Source organism: Delphinapterus leucas, chromosome 13 (genome assembly GCF_059928025.1).
Source record: "Delphinapterus leucas isolate spDelLeu-1000000601 "Yukka" chromosome 13, BTC_Dleu_Yukka2, whole genome shotgun sequence".
NCBI classification, from domain to species: Eukaryota; Metazoa; Chordata; class Mammalia; order Artiodactyla; family Monodontidae; genus Delphinapterus; species Delphinapterus leucas.
In genome coordinates, this window is record NC_143141.1 from 31,729,188 (window position 1) to 31,749,274 (window position 20,087).

At 37.2% G+C, this 20,087-nt stretch overlaps 1 protein-coding gene and 1 pseudogene across 11 annotated transcripts in view; one reads left to right on the top strand and one right to left on the bottom strand.

The window, feature by feature from the left end:
- ALMS1 (ALMS1 centrosome and basal body associated protein) overlaps positions 1–20,087 on the bottom strand; it is a 226,430-nt gene that overhangs the window by 55,304 nt on the left and 151,039 nt on the right. For 9 of the 11 annotated variants that reach the window (XR_016395400.1, XR_016395401.1, XM_089923018.1 and 6 more), the window contains 3 exons: positions 17,140–17,310; positions 6,777–6,914; positions 4,320–4,490 (listed from right to left, as the gene is read on the bottom strand). Coding sequence is in view for 9 of the 11 variants with exons in the window: in XM_089923018.1 (XP_089779144.1) it covers positions 4,320–4,490; positions 6,777–6,914; positions 17,140–17,310 (480 nt within the window). In the remaining 2 variants the exon portion in view is untranslated. Of the gene's footprint in view, positions 1–4,319; positions 4,491–6,776; positions 6,941–17,139; positions 17,311–20,087 lie in introns of all 11 variants that reach the window. The other 2 variants (XM_089923019.1, XM_089923013.1) reach the window with 2 other exon arrangements.
- Positions 9,875–11,625, top strand: LOC111167880 (eIF5-mimic protein 2 pseudogene; annotated as a pseudogene).

The window sequence follows — 20,087 nt, forward strand, 5'->3', positions numbered from 1 at the left end:
CTAAGATCAGGAACAAGACAAGGATGTCCACTCTCGCACTTTTATTCAACATAGTTTTGGAAGTCCTAGTCACGGCAAGCAGAGAAGAAAAAGAAATAAAACGAATCCAAATTGGAAAAGAAGAAGTAAGCTGTCCACTTTTACAGATGACATGATACTATAAAATCCTAAAGTTGCTCTCAGAAAACTACTAGAGCTCATCAATGAATTCGCTAAAGTTTCAGGATATGAAATTAATACACAGAAATCTGCTGCATTTCTACATACTAACAATGAAACATAAGAAAGACACATTAAGCAAACAATCCCATTCACCATTTAGAACTAATAAACGAGTTCAGCATGGTTGCAGGATAAAAGTTAAATATTAAAAAAACCAATTGTATTATTATATACCTGCAATTAACAAACTGAAAATGAAATTAAGAAAACCATTCTGGGGGAATTCTCTGGCGGTCCAGTGGTTAGGACTCTGCAATTCCACTGCAAGGGGGCATAAGTTAGGTCCCTGGTTGGGGAACTAAGATCCCTCAAGTCAAGCAGCACAGCCAAAAAACAAAATCAAAAACTAAAACAAAAGCAAAAGAAAACCATTCTGTTCACAACAGCCTCAAAAAAATTAAAATATTAATGTAAATTTAACATAAGAAGAGAAAAACTTCTACTCTGAAAGCTACAAAAAATTACTGCAAGAAATTAAAGTATATCTAAATAAATGGAAAACATCCCAAGTCCATGGACTTAACTGTTAAGAAAGCAATTCTCACCAAACTGATCACAGATTCAACACAATCCCTATCAGAATCCTAGCTTATTTCTTAGTAGAAATTTTGCAAGCATATGGAATTGTAAAGGACCCAGAATAGCCAAGACAATCATGAAAAATAAGATAATGCTGGAGGACTCATACTTCCCAATTTTAACTCACAGAATGGGAGAATATATCAAAATCAAAATTTTGATAAGAATGTGTATCTAGAATACATAGAACTCTTAAAATTCAATAAAAAAGAGAAATAATCCAAATGAAAACCAGGCCAGGATCTGAATACACATTTCTCCAAGGATAACGCACAACTGGCCAATAAGCACACAGAAAGATGTTCAATATCATAATCACGAGGCAAATGCAAATCAAAATCAAAATGAGATACAAATTCACATCCATGAGAATAGATCCAATGAAAAAGTCAGATAATAAGTGTTGGTGAGTTTGTAGAGAAATTGAAATGCTCATACATTGCTACTGGGAACGTAAAATGGTGCAGCCACTTTGGAAAACAGTCTGACAACTCCTCAAATGATTAAATATAAAGTTATCACATGATCTAGGAATTCCATTCCTGGGTACATACCCAAGACAAATGAAAACATACTGTCCATATAAAAACCTGTACATGAACATAAAAGCACTTATATTTTATAAATATAAAATCATTATTTTATAAAAGCATTATTCATAGTAGCCAAAAGGTGGAAACAACCAAATGTCCATCAACAAACAGATAAACAAAATGTGATACATACATACGATGAAATATTGAGCCATTAGAAGGAATAAAATAATGATATAAGCCCGTAACTTGGATGAACCTGAAAACATCATGCTGAGTTAAAAGAAGCCAGTCACAAAAGTCCACACATTAAATGATTCCATTTGTATTAAGGTCTAGAATAGGAAAATTTATAATAGAGACAAAGTAGATCAGTGGTTGACTTAGGGCTTGGGGGGAGGTGGGTGATGAGGAAATAGAGGGGTGATAGCTAAGGGGTATAGGGTTTCTTTCTGAGGTGATAAAAATGTTCTAAAATCAACTGTGTTGATGGTTGCACATATCTGTGAATAGGGTAAAAATCGTTAAATGGTACACTTTAAGTGGGAGAATTATATATGTGCATTACATATCAAAAAAGCTGTTGAAAAAAATGTTCTATGATCATTTGAAAGGTTTTTTTAAAAAGCATACAAACATTTATACACATCAACCTCATTATTTCCAGAGGTTTCTCTAACTCTGCTTTTTTTTTAAAAATTTCATTTCCATGGTCTGTTATGGGCTAAGTATGCGTGTTCAAGCTCCCTAGTGTTCTGTATTATCCATTTCTCCTTGAGGGTCCTCTAGGGCAGCGGTCCACAACTTTTTTGGCACCAGGGACCGGTGTCATGGAAGACAATTTTTCCACAGACGGGGGTGGGGGGTGGGGGGATGGTTCAGGCGGTAACAAGAGGAATGGGGAGCGATAGGGAGCTGCAGGTGAAGTTTCTCTCGCTTGCCCGCCGCTCACCTCCTCTGTGCGGCCTGGTCTAGAGTATGCTTCTGCAGGTTATATTTCCATCTTTCTTTTCCAAGCTATGTCTCCTAGACTACCCACTGCAGAGTTGCAATGTTGTTTTTTCATCTTATACATTCTCTTTTTGTGTGTGATAAACACAGAAGATTAAATTTACCATCTTAACCAATTTTTAAGCATACAGTTCAGCAGTGTTAAGTATGTTCACACTGTTGCACAACAGATCTCTAGAACATCTTCACCTTGCAACACTGAAACTCTATACCCAACAAACATTAATTCTCCCTCCTTTCTCTCCCCAGCCGTTGGCAGCCACTTTTCTACTTTGTTTCTAAGATTTTCACTATTTCAGATACTTCCTATAGGTGGAATATACACTGTTTATCTTTTTGTGACTGGCTTATTTCACTCAGCCCAAGGTCCTTGAGATTCACCTAAGTTATAGCATGTGACAGGATTTTCTTTTTTTTAAGGCTGCATAACATTCTATTGTATATATATCACATTTTTATCCATTTATCCACACATATTTATCCATTCATCTGCTGATGGACATATCTTGATTATTGTGAGTAATGCTGCAATGAACATGGGTGTGCAGATATCTCTGAGATCCTGCTTTGAATTCCTTTGGATATACACCCAGAAGTGGGATTGCTGTATCATATCGTTATTCTATTTTTAATTTTTTAGGAACCTCCATACTGTTTTCCATAATGGCTGTGCCATTTTATATTTCCACCAACAGTGCACAAGGGTTCCAATTTCTCTGCATCCTTGCCAACAACTGTTATTTTCTGTTCTTTTGATAGTACCCATCCTAATAGGTGTGCAGTAGTATCTCATTGTGGTTTTGATTTGCATTTCTCTGATGATTAGTGATATTAAGCATCTTTTCATATACTTGTCGGCCATTCATATATACTCCCTGGAGAATTGTCTATTCGAGTCCTTTACCAATTTTTAAATTGGGTTTCTTTGTTGTTGAGTTTTAGAAGTTCCATATATAATCTGGATATTCATCACTTATCATGATTTGCAAATATTTTCTCCTATTCCACAGGTTGTCTTTTAACTCTGTTGATTGTATCCTTTGAAGCAGAGTTTTAAATTCTGATATAATTTATTTATTTTTGCTTTTGTTGCCTATACTTTTGGTGTCATATCCAAGAAATCATTGCCAAATCCAATGTCATGAAGCTTTTCCCCCATGTTTTCTTCTAAGAGTTTTATAATTTTAGCTCTTCTGTTTGGATCTTTGATCCATTTTGAGTTAATTTTGTATATGGTAAAAGGTAATGGTCCACATTAATTCTTTTGCATGTGGATATCCAGGTTTCCAACACCATCTGTTGAAGAGACTATTCTCTTCCTACTGTGTAGTCTTGGTGCCCTTATGGAAAATCATCCATCTAATACATTCTTGATGTTAGCAGCTGCACGAGGACTATTTTCAAAATACAGTATCCACAGATTAGCTTCTTGACTCCTTTCTTTTCTTATCTGGATACTGTTCTATATTCCTCTAAGACATAAAGTTTGACAGCTAGGTAGTAACGGCTTGTGTCCTATACAGTTTTCTTTTATGTTATTAGAGAAAGGGGGCCATGGGTAAACATAAATAGATTTGATCTTGGGTCTTTTTTATTGTAATTTTTAAAAAGTTTGTATTGAGGTTCTTTCTGTCTTTGTCACAGTCATCTGGAATGCCTTAAGCTTTCTGCTGTTTCAGTGTTGAGACATGATACTTCACTTCTAATACTATCAGCCTTGGGTATTTAATTGTAATTTTGTTTCTAAATTGCCAGTATCTTTTCCCAGAAGTAACAATTATCTTACAAATAAATACGTACATCCACACAGAGAAGCACTGAAGTGATATGCATAAGAAAGCAAAAAATAAAAAAATGGAACTCTGTTTAAATTGTGAGACTACAGTCTCATCAGAATTAAGTGGAAACACGTAGACACAGGCGTTTGCGTGTGCATGCTCTCTCTCTCACACCCCCTACCCCACTCCCCATTACCTGCAATATCTATTTGCAAGGATTTCTTCTCTTCGGGCCAGCCTTCCTTAGGAACTGTCCTCTTACTGTGGATCTCCTCTTTCTGTTTAGTGGCTTTAGCGTCTGGTAGACTAACAATCTTCGTGTCTTGTAGTTGAGCTGACTGCTCTGAAGCAGCAGCAGCACTGGAACCTAAGAGAGGAAAATCAAGATTCAGACAGGAAGCTGACAAAAATTATTTTAAAATACCTCTCAAGCATCTACTAGTGTGAGAAGATAGTTACGCTGGATAAACAGTGAGATGGATGCAGGACAGGAATAAAGACACAGACGTAGAGAACAGACTTGGGGACACGGGGAGGGGGAAGGGTAAGCTGGGACGAAGTGAGAGAGTGGCATGGACTTATATACACTACCAAATGTAAAATAGATAGCTAGTGGGAAGCAGCCGCATAGCACAGGGAGATCAGCTCCGTGCTATGTGACCACCTAGAGGGGTGGGATAGGGAGGGTGGGAGACACAAGAGGGAGGAGATACGGAGATATATGTATATGTATAGCTGATTCACTTTGTTATAAAGCAGAAACTAACACACCATTGTAAAGCAATTATACTCCAATAAAGATGTTTAAAACAAAAAAAAACTGAGATGGAGGGCTTCCCTGGTGGCATAGTGGTTGAGAGTCCGTCTGCCGATGCAGGGGACACAGGTTCGTGCCCCGGTCCAGGAAGATCCCCCATGCCACAAAGCGGCTGGGCCCATGAGCCATGGCCGCTTAAGCCTGCACGTCTGGAGCCTGTGCTCCGCAACGGGAGAGGCCACAACAGTGAGAGGCCCGCGTACCGCAAAAAAAAAAAAAAAATGAGATGGAAAGAGAAAAGCATTTTGGGCAAAGGTGACTACATATGAAAAAAATGGAATCAGGAAAGCAACTGAACATCTAAGAAACAGTGCAAGTATATAATTTATTAGATTATAGAATTTGTAAGGAAAAGAGAGAAAAATTAGCATTTGAAAAGTTCTTTGGGAGCCCATTCTACTGTTCTGAAAGACTAGGCTAAAAAGTTTAGTTTTCATTCTTTTTTATTTTTTGTGCGAGCTTCTCATTGCGGTGGCTTCTCTTGCTGCGGAGCACAGGAGGGCTCGAACCCGTGTCCCCTGCTTTGGCAGGTGGATTCTTAACCACTGCACCACCAGCGAAGTCCTAGTTTTTATTTTCAAGGGCAATGAAAACTTTTTGATGAGGAGATTAACATGATCAAAACTTTTTCTGAAGCATTTGTTTAAAAAGAGCAAAAAAGCTCGTAAATTTTCAAATACAATATTTGCCCAGAATACAATATAACTTCTGAAAAAGAATAAATACACAAAAAAGAGAAGTGGCTAATTATACTCCAAAATATGTTTCTATTTATACTTGTGGCAGACTACCAGCTGTCCTCTGAAATCCATTTTCCTTTTCCTCTAAAATAGAACCTGACTTAGCTGGGCATACCATAATAGAGATTATATTTCCCAGCCTCCCGGGCAACATAGGTTGGTGTGACCACGTGAATAAGTCTGGCCAATAGGATGGAAGGGGAATGGTACATTTAACTTTCGAGAAGTATTTAAAGGAAGAAATACACTTTTTTCTTTTTCCTTTTTTTTTTTTTTTTTTTTTGTGGTACGCGGGCCTCTCACTGCTGTGGCCTCTCCCATTGCGGAGCACAGGCTCCGGACGCGCCGGCTCAGCGGCCATGGCTCATGGGCCCAGCCGCTCCACGGCATGTGGGATCCTCCCGGACCGGGGCACGAACCCGTGTCCCCTGCATTGGCAGGCGGACTCCCAACCACTGCGCCACCAGGGAAGCCCTCTTTTTCCTTTGTTTTCCTTTTTGCTGGCTGGAATACGTGTCTGACAACTACAGCATGAGAATGGAGGCTAAAATGTTGAAGCAAAAGGAGAGAAAGGGCTTTGTTCCCTGATACTCTTTTCTGTCTTCTTTAAACCAATGTCATTTTGTTTTTGTTTTCATCTCTCAGAGTCGAAACTATCCTAAACGAAACACACTTTTACAGGCATTTTTAATCAGCACAGTCCTACCAAAGTAAATTAACTGGGTAGGTAGTTAGGAAGTAAACAAGCTAAATTCCTGAAGAACAAAGGCCTATATAAAACAATTTTATTAGAGAATTAGCATCTCATGGCAACAAATGTTTTTATCAGTAGAATTTTTAAAAGTCCATTATGTGAATTTCTGGCAATGCGATTAATTTGTGTATAATATTCATAAAGTTCTCCAAAAATATCTCAAGGAGCTTTAAAAATGTTAGTTTTACCTGCCAGTGTACACCAAAAGTTGCAGCTAACATCCTATTTCACATGTGAACAAGATGGAGGGTTGAAGAGAGCAAGAATATATAATATTTTTCTATTTATATTCATTTTAGAAGGTCAGAATAAAACAATAGGCAGATGATTCAGTTCCACTACCTGTAATGTCTTTCTGCAAGGATTCTTTTTCTTCAGATCGAGAAGCCTCGGTCACTGCCCTTTTACTGTAGATCTCCTTTTTCTGGTTTTTGTCTGAAGGGTCCTCATCCCCAGTGATAAGAACTTGAACTTGAGCATCTGGAATAATGATGTCATTTGATCCCAGGGAGAAGGAAAAGATAACACAAGCAAGTAATCCACCCCTTGCACCCCAAACAAAAACCAAAACAAAAACCTCTTTATATATTAGGAAAAAAAGCATCTCTTAGGCTCAACCATGTAAAAGCTGTGACAGTTTTAAGGACTTTATAACATATGACAGTTTTGGGGGGTTTGGAAAGTTTTCCATATTTTTCTGTGTACAATCACTTTAAACAAAATCTGTTCTTTGCTGTTTTGATGCAACAGCTAAAAAAAAAAATCCAGATCAGTTATCTTTCAAAGTAGCAAAGTACATCTGAACAAGACTATTCAAAATTTTTGTCACTTAGGGGGCAAATTTTGATATTTCATATAATCCTAGAAAAGCATCTATATCATCTAGATTTTATATATAGTACTTATATAATTCTTTAAAATCTCCTGAGGTTAAATTTGTCTAATGCTTTATATTTTCTTTCTGTTTTTCTTGGTCATACTTGCTAGAGATTTATCTACCTTATTGGTCTTTTAAAATCAGCTTTTTCTTTTTTTTTTTTGCGGTACGCGGGCCTCTCACTGTTGTGGCCTCTCCCATTGTGGAGCACAGGCTCCGGACGCACAGGCTCAGTGGCCATGGCTCACGGGCCCAGCCGCTCCACGGCATGTGGGATCTTCCCAGACCGGGGCACAAACCCGTGTCCCCTGCATTGGCAGGTGGACTCTCAACCACTGCGTCACCAGGGAAGCTTTCTTTTCTTTTTTATTGTATGAGAAAACGCAAGTGCAAAATAATAATGTTGGTAAATAAATTAAAAATCACCAATACAACAACTAGGATAGTTATCAAGCAGTTAATACGGTTATATGTTTTTTACAATGGATTGACAAGAGATTCATTTCCTATCTCTAAGAATGAATATTTTTCAACAAAGCAGTCAGAAAGACAATAGAGATTATGACAAACAACATAATGAACACCAATGTGTCTACTATAGAGCTTAAGAAATAAGATAAAACATTACAGATATAATGATATAATGATAATGATACCCTGTGTAAAGCCTCAATGATACCATTCTCTCTTTTCAGTAGCAACCTTAAGCTCAATTTAGAGTTCATCAATCTCAAGGATGTTCTTGAACTTTTTACTACACAGTGCTGCATGTATTAGTCAACAATGTACTGGATTGTTCTGCACGTCTTTAAACTTTATATAAAGGGTATAATACTCTGTGTACCTTTAACTAACTTGCCTTTTACACTCAGTATTACGACTGGGGGATTTACTCATAGTGACTCTAATTAACTCATTCTCAGTGTTATGTAGAATTCTATGGAATTAATATATCAATTTTCACCTGTTGGTAAACTTTAGGCTATTTCTAATTTTTTTTTTTTTTTTTTTGTGGTACGCGGGCCTCTCACTGTTGTGGCCTCTCCCATTGCGGAGCACAGGCTCCGGACGCGCAGGCTCAGTGGCCATGGCTCACGGGCCCAGCCGCTCCGCAGCATGTGGGATCTTCCCGGACCGGGGCACGAACCCGTGTCCCCTGCATCGGCAGGCAGACTCTCAACTACTGTGCCACCAGGGAAGCCCTCTAATTTTTTAATATTGAAAAGCATTACAATGAACATTACTATAAAATTTCTTTGTAGGTTGTATGAGTTTCAAATATCTTCTCTCAGTCTGTGTCTTGTCTTTGAATTATTTATGATGTCTTTCGGTGCACAAAATTTTTCATTTTAATAATACCACTTATTTTCTTTTTCCTTCATGGTCTGTGCTTTGTGTCTTATTTAAGAAATCATTCTTTCATGGTCAAAGGTCATCTGAATTCTAAAAGCTTAAAGTTTTCTTTTTACATTTAATATCATTTGGACTACATTTTTGTTTAATGTGCAGCAGGGATCTATCTGATTTTATCTTTTCTTACATATATAATCAATGGCCCAAACACTATTGAATAGTTCACCCTTTCTCCAGGATTGTTATGTCATCTGTATCATATATTAGTTTCCACATTCATGAGTGTGTTTCTGGGTCAACATGTTGTTCCACTTTTCTTTGTTTATTCCTTTGCAAGTGAGGTCTTAAACATATATATTATATATATATATATAAATTATATATAAATTTTATATATGTATACACACATACACACACACACACACACGTCTTTTGATGTCTGGTATAGCAAGTTCCCTTACCTTATTCTTTAAATATACTTCTTGAATTTCCAAAAAATTTTGGCATCAGCCTGTCAAGTTCCATGAAAAAATCTACTGGAATTTTGAGTAGCAATTCATTGAATTTATTTAAGTCTTCCTTAATATATTTCAATGAAGCTTTATCATTTTCTCTAGTTTTTCATGTCCTTTGTTAGATTCATTTCTAAGTACTTATTTTTTGTTGTTTTTTAAAAAAAGTATCTTAAAAAATCTTTTGCATTATGTATCAGAAGACATGTACCAAAAAATGCACAGAGAACTCAGTTAATTGTTAAAAAGTGAACATGTACCCAGGTTAAAAAAAAAAAAAAATCTGCCTATAACCCTATATGCTCTCCCCTCATTCTTTCAATCTCCCTCAGGCTGAGCATAACACCCCATTTTAAATGCAACAAATTACTTATATTTCTGAACTTTATATAAATGGAATAATACAGCACATAGCCTTTATGTCTTGCTTTCTTCTCTTACATTATATTTGTGAGATTCGTTAAGTGTTAAAACATATATTTGTCTTTTACTCAGTCTCATTTACTGGTTACTATTCAACAGTGTTAATATGGTACAATTCACTCATACTACTGGAAAAATAATGGCATAATAAATATAAAAATAATGGCATCTGGGTAATTGCCAGTTTGGAGCTATTACAAAAACTGCTGTAAAGAATATTCATGTGAAAAAAAAAAAAAAGAATATTCATGTGGCAGAGGAGACACCACCGCAGTTGCCGCCACCTCCGGGATTTCTGGTTCTTTTCTCTTCGCCTTAAATTCGGGTGTCTCTTATGAATAATCAAAAGCAGCAAAAGGCAACGCTATCAGGCCAGCGTTTTAAAACCAGAAAAAGAGATGAAAAAGAGAGGTTTGACCCTACTCAGTTTCAAGACTGCATTATTCAAGGCTTAACTGAAACTGGTACTGATTTGGAAGCAGTAGCAAAGTTTCTTGATGCTTCTGGAGCAAAACTTGATCACCGCCGATATGCAGAAACACTCTTTGACATTCTGGTGGCCGGTGGAATGCTGGCCCCAGGTGGTACACTGGCAGATGACATGATGCGTACAGATGTTAGTGTGTTTGCAGCACAAGAGGACCTAGAGACCATGCAAGCATTTGCTCAGGTTTTTAACAACTTAATCAGGTGCTACAAATACCTGGAGAAAAGTTTTGAAGATGGAAGTTAAAAAGCTGCTGCTGTTCTTAAAGGGTTTTTCAGAGTCGGAGAGGAACAAGCTGGCTATGTTGACTGGTGTTCTTCTGGCTAATGGAACACTTGATGCATCCATTCTTAATAGCCTTTATAATGAGAATTTGGTTAAAGAAGGGGTTTCAGCAGCTTTTGCTGTAAAGCTCTTTAAATCATGGATAAATGAAAAAGATATCAATGCAGTAGCTCCAAGTCTTCGGAAAGTGAGCATGGATAACAGACTGATGGAACTTTCTCCTGCCAATAAACAAAGCGTTGAACACTTCACAAAGTATTTTACTGAGGCAGGCTTGAAAGAGCTTTCACAGTACGTTTGGAATCGGCAAACCATAGGAGCTCGTAAGGAACTCCAGAAAGAACTTCAAGAACAGATGTCCCGTGGTGATCCATTTAAGGATGTAATTTTGTATGTCAAGGAGGAGATGAAGAAAAACAACATCCCAGAACCAGCTGTCATTGGAATAGTATGGTCCAGTGCAATGAGCACCGTGGAATGGAACAAAAAAGAGGAGCTTGTAGCAGAGCAAGCCATCAAGCACTTGAAGCAATACAGCCCTCTACTTGCTGCCTTTACAACTCAAGGTCAGTCTGAGCTGATTCTGTTACTGAAGATTCAGGAGTATTGCTATGACAACATTCATTTCATGAAAGCCTTCCAGAAAATAGTGGTGCTTTTTTATAAAGCTGAAGTTCTGAGTGAAGAACCCATTCTGAAGTGGTATAAAGATGCACATGTTGCCAAGGGGAAAAGTGTCTACCTTGAACAAATGAAAAAGTTTGTAGAGCGGCTCAAAAATGCTGAAGAAGAATCTGAGTCTGAAGCTGAAGGAGGTGACTGAATTTGAAACTACACCCTCAGTAAAGCAAACAGGAGTTGTAGATAAAATATCATGTCTCATGTGTCCTGGTTCTTACATCTTCCTACCTCCCTATATCAAGCATGATATAAGGGCTTTCATGGCAAATTTTAACTGTTTCTACGGTTACTGGAAGTGTTGGATTTAGTTTCTGAAACCATGTTTTAAGTAGCTACAGGAGCTACAGATTTGAATTTCATGTTGCATTAGTCTTTTCACTTACCTTCTACCTCCTGTATTTTCTACTGTAATAATGTAATTTAAGGCCTTCCACAATGAACAGTTCACTTTTCCCCTGGGCTTTCTATATAAAGTTTTCAAGATATGATTTGGTTAAAAATAATTTGTTATAAAAATTGTTTGCAAATTAAACTGTAAAAGTAAAAAAAAAAAAAAAAAAAAAAAAAAAAGAATATTCATGTGTGTCTTGGTGCTCATGCACATCCTTTCCTGTGGAGTATATAGTTAGGAAGAGAACTGCTCTGTTATGCTTTTGTGTAACTTAGTAGATAATGGCAAATTGCTTTCCAAGGTCACTCTACCAATTTACATTCTTTTTTTTTTTTTTTTTTTTTTTTTTTGCTTTACGCGGGCCTCTCACTGTTGTGGCCTCTCCCGTTGCGGAGCACAGGCTCCAGACGCGCAGGCTCAGCGGCCATGGCTCACGGGCCCAGCTGCTCCACGGCATGTGGGATCCTCCTGGACCGGGGCACGAACCCGTGTCCCCTGCATTGGCAGGCGGACTCTCAACCACTGCGCCACCAGGGAAGCCCCACTCTACCAATTTACATTCTTACCAGCAGTGAATAAGTACTGTTTGTTCTATATTCTTACCAACACAGTATTAACTTTTTCATTTCAGCCATTTTAATGGGTATGCAGAGATATCTTACTGTGGTCTTAATTTGCAATTCCCTGTTGATGAATTAAGTTGAATATTTTGCATATGTTCATTGGCTACTGGATAGTCTCTTTTATAAAAAGTACCTATTCAAGCCTTCTGTCCTTTTTAAAAATTGGATTGCCTAACTTTTTCATACTATTTGTATGAGTTCTTTTTATATTCTGGATAGAAGTCCTTTATGAGATATGTATTGCAAATATCTTCCCCACTCTGTGGCTTGCCTTTTACTCTTTTATTTGGTGTTTAATTAATAGAATCCCTTAATTTAATGTGGCATATCTGTCAGTTTTTTCTTTTATGGCTACTATTTTTTGGGGGTGGGGATCCAATTTAATAAATGTTTTCCCATTCCAAGATTGTGAGGACATACTCCTCTGTATTTTCTTGCAGAAGACTGACCTATCCATCTACCTATGCCTTTCGTATTTAAATCTGAAGTATATGGAATTGATTTTGGTGTACAGTGTAATGTAGGGGGGGGTCATAGTTCTATTTTTTTCCTAACATCCAATTTACCTAACATCATTTTACTGAAAAGATCATCTTTTCCCCCACCATACTGCAGTGGTACCTTTACTGTAAATCAGGTGTCCATATACGTGAATCTGGAATATTCTCTTCTATGGTCAGCCTATTTATTCTTGTGCCAACATCACACTGTCTTAATTACTAAAGTTTCATAATAAGCTTTGATACTTGGTAGTGTAAACCTTCTAGATTCTTTTTCAATTTTTTATTATTTGTATTTAAGGGTGTAACGTTACCCCTAATCACTTTGGCTATCTTCTATACATTTTGAGAGCAGAATTTTATTATTATTTAGTTTTAAATATATTGTAACTTCCAGTATGACTTTAACTTCTGAGTTACTTAGAATTACATTTTAAAATTTTCAAATACATATTTATTATTATATATATATAATATTTACATATTAGGTATACTAGTTTCCTAGGGCTGCCACAATAAATTACTACAAACTGAGTGGCTTAAAACAAAATAAATTTATTCTCCCACAGATCTGGAGTTTAGAAGTCGAAATCAAAGTGTCAGCAGGAACATGGTCTCTCAAAAGTCTATCTGGGAGAATCTTTCCTTGTCTCTTCCAGCTTCTAGTGACCCCTAGTGCTCCTGGCTTTGGACAGCATGATTCCAATCTCTGCTCCTGTCTTCACATGGCCTCCTCTCCTCTTTTTATAAGTACACTAATCATTGGATTTAAGACCCACCCTACATCCAGGATGATATAACCTAGAGATCTTTAACTAATGACATCTGCAAAGACCCTATTTCCAAATAACATCACATTCTGAAGTTTCCTGTGGACATGAATTTTGGGGGGATTACTACTTAACCCATAAAACAGATTTTTGTTTCATTTTGTTATTCCATGTTTTTATTGTTGAGTTCTACTTTAGCTACACTGTAGTCAAAGAAGCTGTTCTGTTTGAACATCAATTCTTCAAAACCAACAGCTTCATCAATTTTTCTAAGTGTTCCATGTGTTCTTAAAAAAATGAAAAGTTCTCTATAGTAAGTCAAACTTTTAAATTCCATTTTTAAATCTTGTCTACTTTAATTTTCTTTCCTGGTCTCTCACTTTCTGATAGATATGTATTGTTGGGTTTACCTATATTTTCCTGTCATTTTTCCTGCATACAAGTTTGAGTAAAAGAAAATAAACCCAAATTTTATCTTATTGGTATATTTGAGACTTTTGTTATTATGAGGTAAACTCATAATATATATTAATATTTTTTGGCCTGGAATTTTATTTTGTCAATATTAACATTGCTCATTAGCTTTATTTTAGTTAGTATTTGCCAAATATATCATTTTCCATCTCTTCCATGTTTTGGGAGGTAAGGCAAAATAAACTGTAATCTAATCAAAAGAACATATACAAATGGTTTTGAAAGTCAAATAGTTCCAGTAAACTTATAACAGAAATCAACAGTTTTCAAATACCACCAATTTATTTAGCCATTTCTTCTAGTATCACTATCCTTGTTTCCAAATAACATGCCTTTATATTGCTGTATCCTTTTTAGTTCCAGAAATTATTTTTTATTTCCTTCTATGATCAATATGGATTTACCTTTTATAGAACTTTCCTGTCACACCCATATTCCCTCAATCTATCTTCTGAAAAGTTTTAGCCCTATATTAATGTTCATTGTTTATATATTATGTAAATTGTAGTCATGATGATTAAATCAATATTCAGTGATTGTGTTATGTTTCTATTATTCACAGTTAAACCAACTAGTATACTGTAATCACATTTATTTTCTTTTACAAAGTTTTGCTTTTACTGAGGAGTTAATAATTGCCTATTTTTGCATTTGCTATGTTTCTATATACCAATCCCTTCATCATCCTCATAAATGTAAATAGAACTGAAAATCTCTTCTAAATACAGTCAACTACATAAGGTATTCTATCAACTCGACCTTTTTCTTACAGTCCTCAATCTGAACTTGTTCTAGATCTTCTGTACCACTGCTGCAATGGCAATTCCTTTCCCCTCTCTTCTATGTTGGCCCCATTTCCTCCATCCCATGTTTTCCTTTAAAAAAAATTAAATCTACTCCTTCATTTTATTTAGTGAAATAATTTTCCCTCAGAATTTCAAGGCATTACTCCTTTGGTTTCTAGTTCCATGTATTATTTTTGAAAAGCTTAATGTCAGTCTAATTTGCATTTCTTTATATGGTACCTGTTTTCTTTCTGGAAGCTTTCAGAATCTCTCTCCTTGCCAGTGTTTCAAAATTTCAAGGTCATGTGCCTTGGTGTGGATTTTTATGTACATGACAGTTCCTATTAGCATGGAAATTCATATCCTTCAGTTTTGGAATTTATTCCTATACTAGTCCTTTGAGTTCTTCTTTTCTATCTTCTCTATTATCTCTATGGAACATCTGTTTTTGATGTTGACCCTCTGGGGCCAATCTTGAATTTTTTTTCATTTTCCCTTCTTTTTATGTTGTTTCCTAACAGATTTCCTCACTTTTATATTCCAATCCTTCTACTGAGGTTTTTACTTCTGATATATTTAATGGGCTCACTTAGCTATTATACAAAAGTCACTATTCAATTTCCCCCAGCAAGTATCTTCCCCCTATTCTTCTTAATCCTTTAAAGTGAGAGGCTCTGAGGCTGGGCTTCTCCGAACGGTGAAATAAGAGGACTTTTCCTTAGGATGTTAAGTCTGGAAATAGACCAACAATAATAGTAGCAGTGGACCCACATAACAAGTGGGAAGTTATAGGGGTCCCTCAGTGAACAAAGCCCAACTTATTTCACACACATCATCCTTACCAAATGCAAACTAGAGGTGAGTTATATTTGGTAAGTTCATTGTGCAGACTTCTGATGGAGTTCCCTTAGTCTATCACTTTGTTCCCTGCCAATTTTTCTATATCCACCTCCTTCTCAATTGTCTGACAGTGGGATCACAGGGTTATCTATATGTACCAAATTACCACTAGTATATAGCTCGTATATGAGAGTTTTCATTTATGAACTACATTTTGCAAAAATATTTGCCTTTCTATTTACTTGGCAGCCTCAATGTTAACTGGCAGATGTACTTCTTTTATCTTATTTCAAAAGACTTCAAAATGCTTTTCAGTGCAACAAAAAGTTATCTGGAAGAATAAATGTGTGCACTTTAGCAAGCAGCCTTTCATTCGGTTTCCTCATAAAAGCATTAACAACATCACATGAAGTCATTAACACTATGCCAAAACTGGAACATAGAGCCAGCCTATGTTTGAATACTGCCCCGGGATCAGTAGGTCCTATTTGCCTAATAGCTATGCACAGGAATAAAAAACTGTAAATGCAACAAAGCAACACATGCAAGTATACATGTAGAAATTTCAGTGGCTCCTGGAATTTTTATTTAATAAATACTATTGTGCATCAGTTAAAGAAGCACAATGTCAGGGATGCAAAGGAAAAACAATCATGCAGATTCCTAAAGATTAAAAGCTTTTATAAAACAGTGGGACCTATATCTGGGGGCAAGGATGAAAATTCAAATACCCACAGTCACCAGACTGACAAGGCAGATGTATGAAGTGGATTGAGTCCGAGACTCGTGGGGACTGAAGCCAACAGGAGAATGTATGTCCTCTCTGCAGAGGACAACCATGCCTCAGGGTCAACTGATAACTGCCATGGAGGAATACAAGTTGAGTGCCACTACATATTCTGACTTCTCAAGGGAAGCCCCAAATCTTATTTTTAGATGTTGGCAGCAAAATTTTTAAAAATTTAAAACACCATGTGAGCCATACACTTTCCTGCAGAATCTAACCTATGAGACATTAGTTTGTACCAGCTGACAGATAAATTCATGAGGCATTTTAATCAAGATTTTCTATGAATTTTAGTCTTTAAAACATACTTAAATGGATACTATTTCATTTCAAAAGTTGCAGTATATTTCCCATAGTGAAAATAAAGTCTACACTTTTCAAAAATCTAAAGCATTTAAAAAGATTTTATATTTTCCTTCTTGTACATATCCAATAAAACAGCTAGGAGAAAAGTTTGCATTAACAAAGCAGAAAAAAAAGAAAGCCCGAACAATACTCTCATTTAAGATGAACAGGAAACAAAAAGGCCACAGAGGGCTTCCCTGGTGGCGCAGTGGTTGAGAATCTGCCTGCCAATGTAGGGGACACGGGTTCGAGCCCTGGTCTGGGAAGATCCCACATGCCGCGGAGCAACTGGGCCCGTGAGCCATAACTACTGAGCCTGCGCGTCTGGAGCCTGTGCTCCGCAACAAGAGAGGTCGCGATACTGAGAGGCCCATGCACTGCAATGAAGAGTGCCCCCGCTCGCCGCAACTAGAGAAAACCCTCGCACAGAAACGAAGACCAACACAGCCAAAAAGAAAGAAAGAAAGAAAGAAAGAAAGAAAGAAAGAAAGAAAGAAAGAAAGAAAGAAAGAAAGAGAGTTCCTTTAAAAAAAAAAAAAAGGCCACAGAATACACAAAGCCAATCCAGTCACCTGCATTATCTTTCTGAAAGGGTTTTTTCCCCATTGACAAGGATGCCTTAGTTACCACCCTCTTACTGTAGATTCCCTCTTTATGTTTAATGTTAACAGTGTCTGCCAGGTCATCATCCCTTGTGCCTAGCACCTGAGCCGGGAAGTCTGGAGCAATGGCATCATTGGATCCTACAGAAAAATGGAAAAGTAGTACAGTTAACACAAGTACAGATTGAAGAAAGACAAAAAATTTACCTCTTAAACCACTTCTATAAAAAAGGCACTACCAAAAAAAAAAAAAAAAAAGGCACTACCATGGGAGTGTTACAGGGTAATCAGAAGGAGACATCAGTCAAACTGAAGCTGTCAGAAATGTACAATATTGCAGCAATATACTGGAGAAGCAAATGACATAAGAGGAGACATATAAATTAGAAGGGAGACAATTTCTGGCTCAGGAACGTTTTCAGAGGAGGAGAAAATAGTTTGTACCTTGGAAAATAAATAGGCTTTTTGAAATATGGAGAGGAAGAAACAAAGGCATTTTAGGTAGAGGTTACAGCATTAGCAAAGACCAGGAAGCAGGAAAACAGATTAAACAAAAAAGTCAGATACTTTTGTGGTCAGACCGTATTATGGACTACATTAAAGACAGTGGTGGGAGATACTAAAAATTGTTTGGGGTCTTCCCTGGTGGCGCAGTGGTTGAGAGTCTGCCTGCCGATGCAGGCGACACGGGTTCGTGCCCCGGTCCGGGAAGATCCCACATGCCACAGAGCGGCTGGGCCCGTGAGCCATGGCCGCTGAGCCTGCGCGTCCGGAGCCTGTGCTCCGCAACGGGAGAGGCCACAACAGTGAGAGGCCCACGTACCACAAAAAAATAAAAATAAAAAATTGTTTGGGACAAAATTCAGCAGGGCATGGAATCCCAAGCTAAAGGGGTAAAGAGTGTAAATTTTACCGTACATGAAATGCAACATCATTAAGGATTTTTTAATAAAGGGAACTGCAATCAGTTACATTTTAGGAAGCTTAATCTGACAATAATACAAAAGACAAAACATTGTAAGGAAAATTTTATGTGATAAAGTAAATACAAGATTTGAAAGTAACTTTCTTTAAAATATATTTCAATATTCTTAAAACCACTAATATAGGAACTGATAAGAGAAGTTTATCCATGTCACATATAAGAGGCAAAAGAACATCTCTGGATGTACAAGAGTTTATAGTAACTATAGAATTATCTTCTACAAAGATGCTTTTCTTTCTTAACTGGTACTCCATACTTCATGCATTTTCTAAGCACCTAAAATGTGTATGGCAATAAAAGCTGGGTAAGTATCAGTTCATTTGTACAGTATAAATATAAATAAGTCATGAGTTATATTTCAGGACAGATTGCAAGGATCCTATTAAGCCTTCCGGGTCATATGTACACTGAGCTTTTTCTTTGCTTCCGTGGCATCACGTTCTTTTATTTGCTCCCTACCTCTCTGGTAAATCCTTAGTGTCCTTTCTTCCACCAAATCTCTCAATGCTGGAGTTCCTCAAGGGGTCAGAACTGGGTTCTCTTCTCTTCCTGGATGAACTCATTGATCATCAATGTATGGAACACTACATGTGGATGACCAACAAATATATATCTCTAGCTGGAACCTGTTTTCTGAGCTTCAGATTCTAGCATTCAGGACACAGCTAGCCTCTAAGGCATTTGGAGGAAAAATTAGAAAAAGGTGTCCCTTCCTCATAAAAAAAAAATTTTATATATTATGATACAACACAAACAACTATACGTGAGGGTCTCTTCACCACCTCCCTTTATTCTCCAAAAGAGGTGATTATGTCAGGTTCAGAGTTAGGTAAGGAAGAATAATTAAGTTCCTGAGAGCAGTGCATGGATGTACAAGAGAATCAACCTCCTTGGAGCTGAGAGGTAGTTGAAAGAGAGTGTAGCCACACATATGTGTATATGCCATTGAATGTATGTGTACTTATTTTCCTGCATCTGTGCACAGCTGCAGAATGTGTGAAGATTTACGTTTCAGGCAGGAAGAGAGTTAACATTATTGCTCCAGAACTCTAACAGGAGATTTGGAATCTTCACACCTGGGTGTTTTCATAAAAAATGGCATATGTTTATGACGTGAACAGAGCCACCTTCTAGATAGTGCCCTTGCATACAAACTCAACTGTAAACATTCAATTTACATTCAATTGCAGGTTTAACATCTCTACATGGATGTGGAACAGAAATCTCATTTTTAACATGTCCAAAGCAGATATTTTGACCATCTTCTCCAAATCTGCTTCTTCCTCAGGCTTCTCCATCTCAGTAAATGGCACCTTTATTTACCCAGTTGCTTATTCTAGAAAACTAGAACTCATTTTTTTTTCACCTCCTTCTCCCTTACTCTCCATATTCTACTACCAAGTCCAGGAAGAACTATTTCCTAAAAATAAGTTGAATGTGTCCACTTCTCTCCATCTCTGTCATCATCACTCTAATCCTAGGTGCTACCACTTCTGACACTAATTACTGCAACAGCCTTCAGCTAACTGGTATCCTCACTTCTACTTCTTGACCCTCCCTTCACCTGGGCTCCTTGCCTTTCCATCCACAAGCTATCCTCCATATAGCAGCCTGAAAAAAATTTACAAATGTAAATCAAACCACAGTTGCCTACTAGAAGAAAGTTCAAATGCCTTAATATGGTTTACACAACCCTGGATCATCTTGAACCTACCTATCTTTAACCCTATCTAGCCACAGCTCTGCTCTACCCACACTGCCTTCTTCTCACTTGTCAAATGCATCGAACTTCCCGGTTTCTGGAGCTCCTCCCATTCTGTTCCCTTCCGCCAGAACACTCTCACTCCCCACTCTCCGCCTGCCTAACTTACCTATATCCTCTAGATCTCAGCTCAAAAGTTTCTTCTTTGGAAAGGCCTTCATGGGCTCCTAA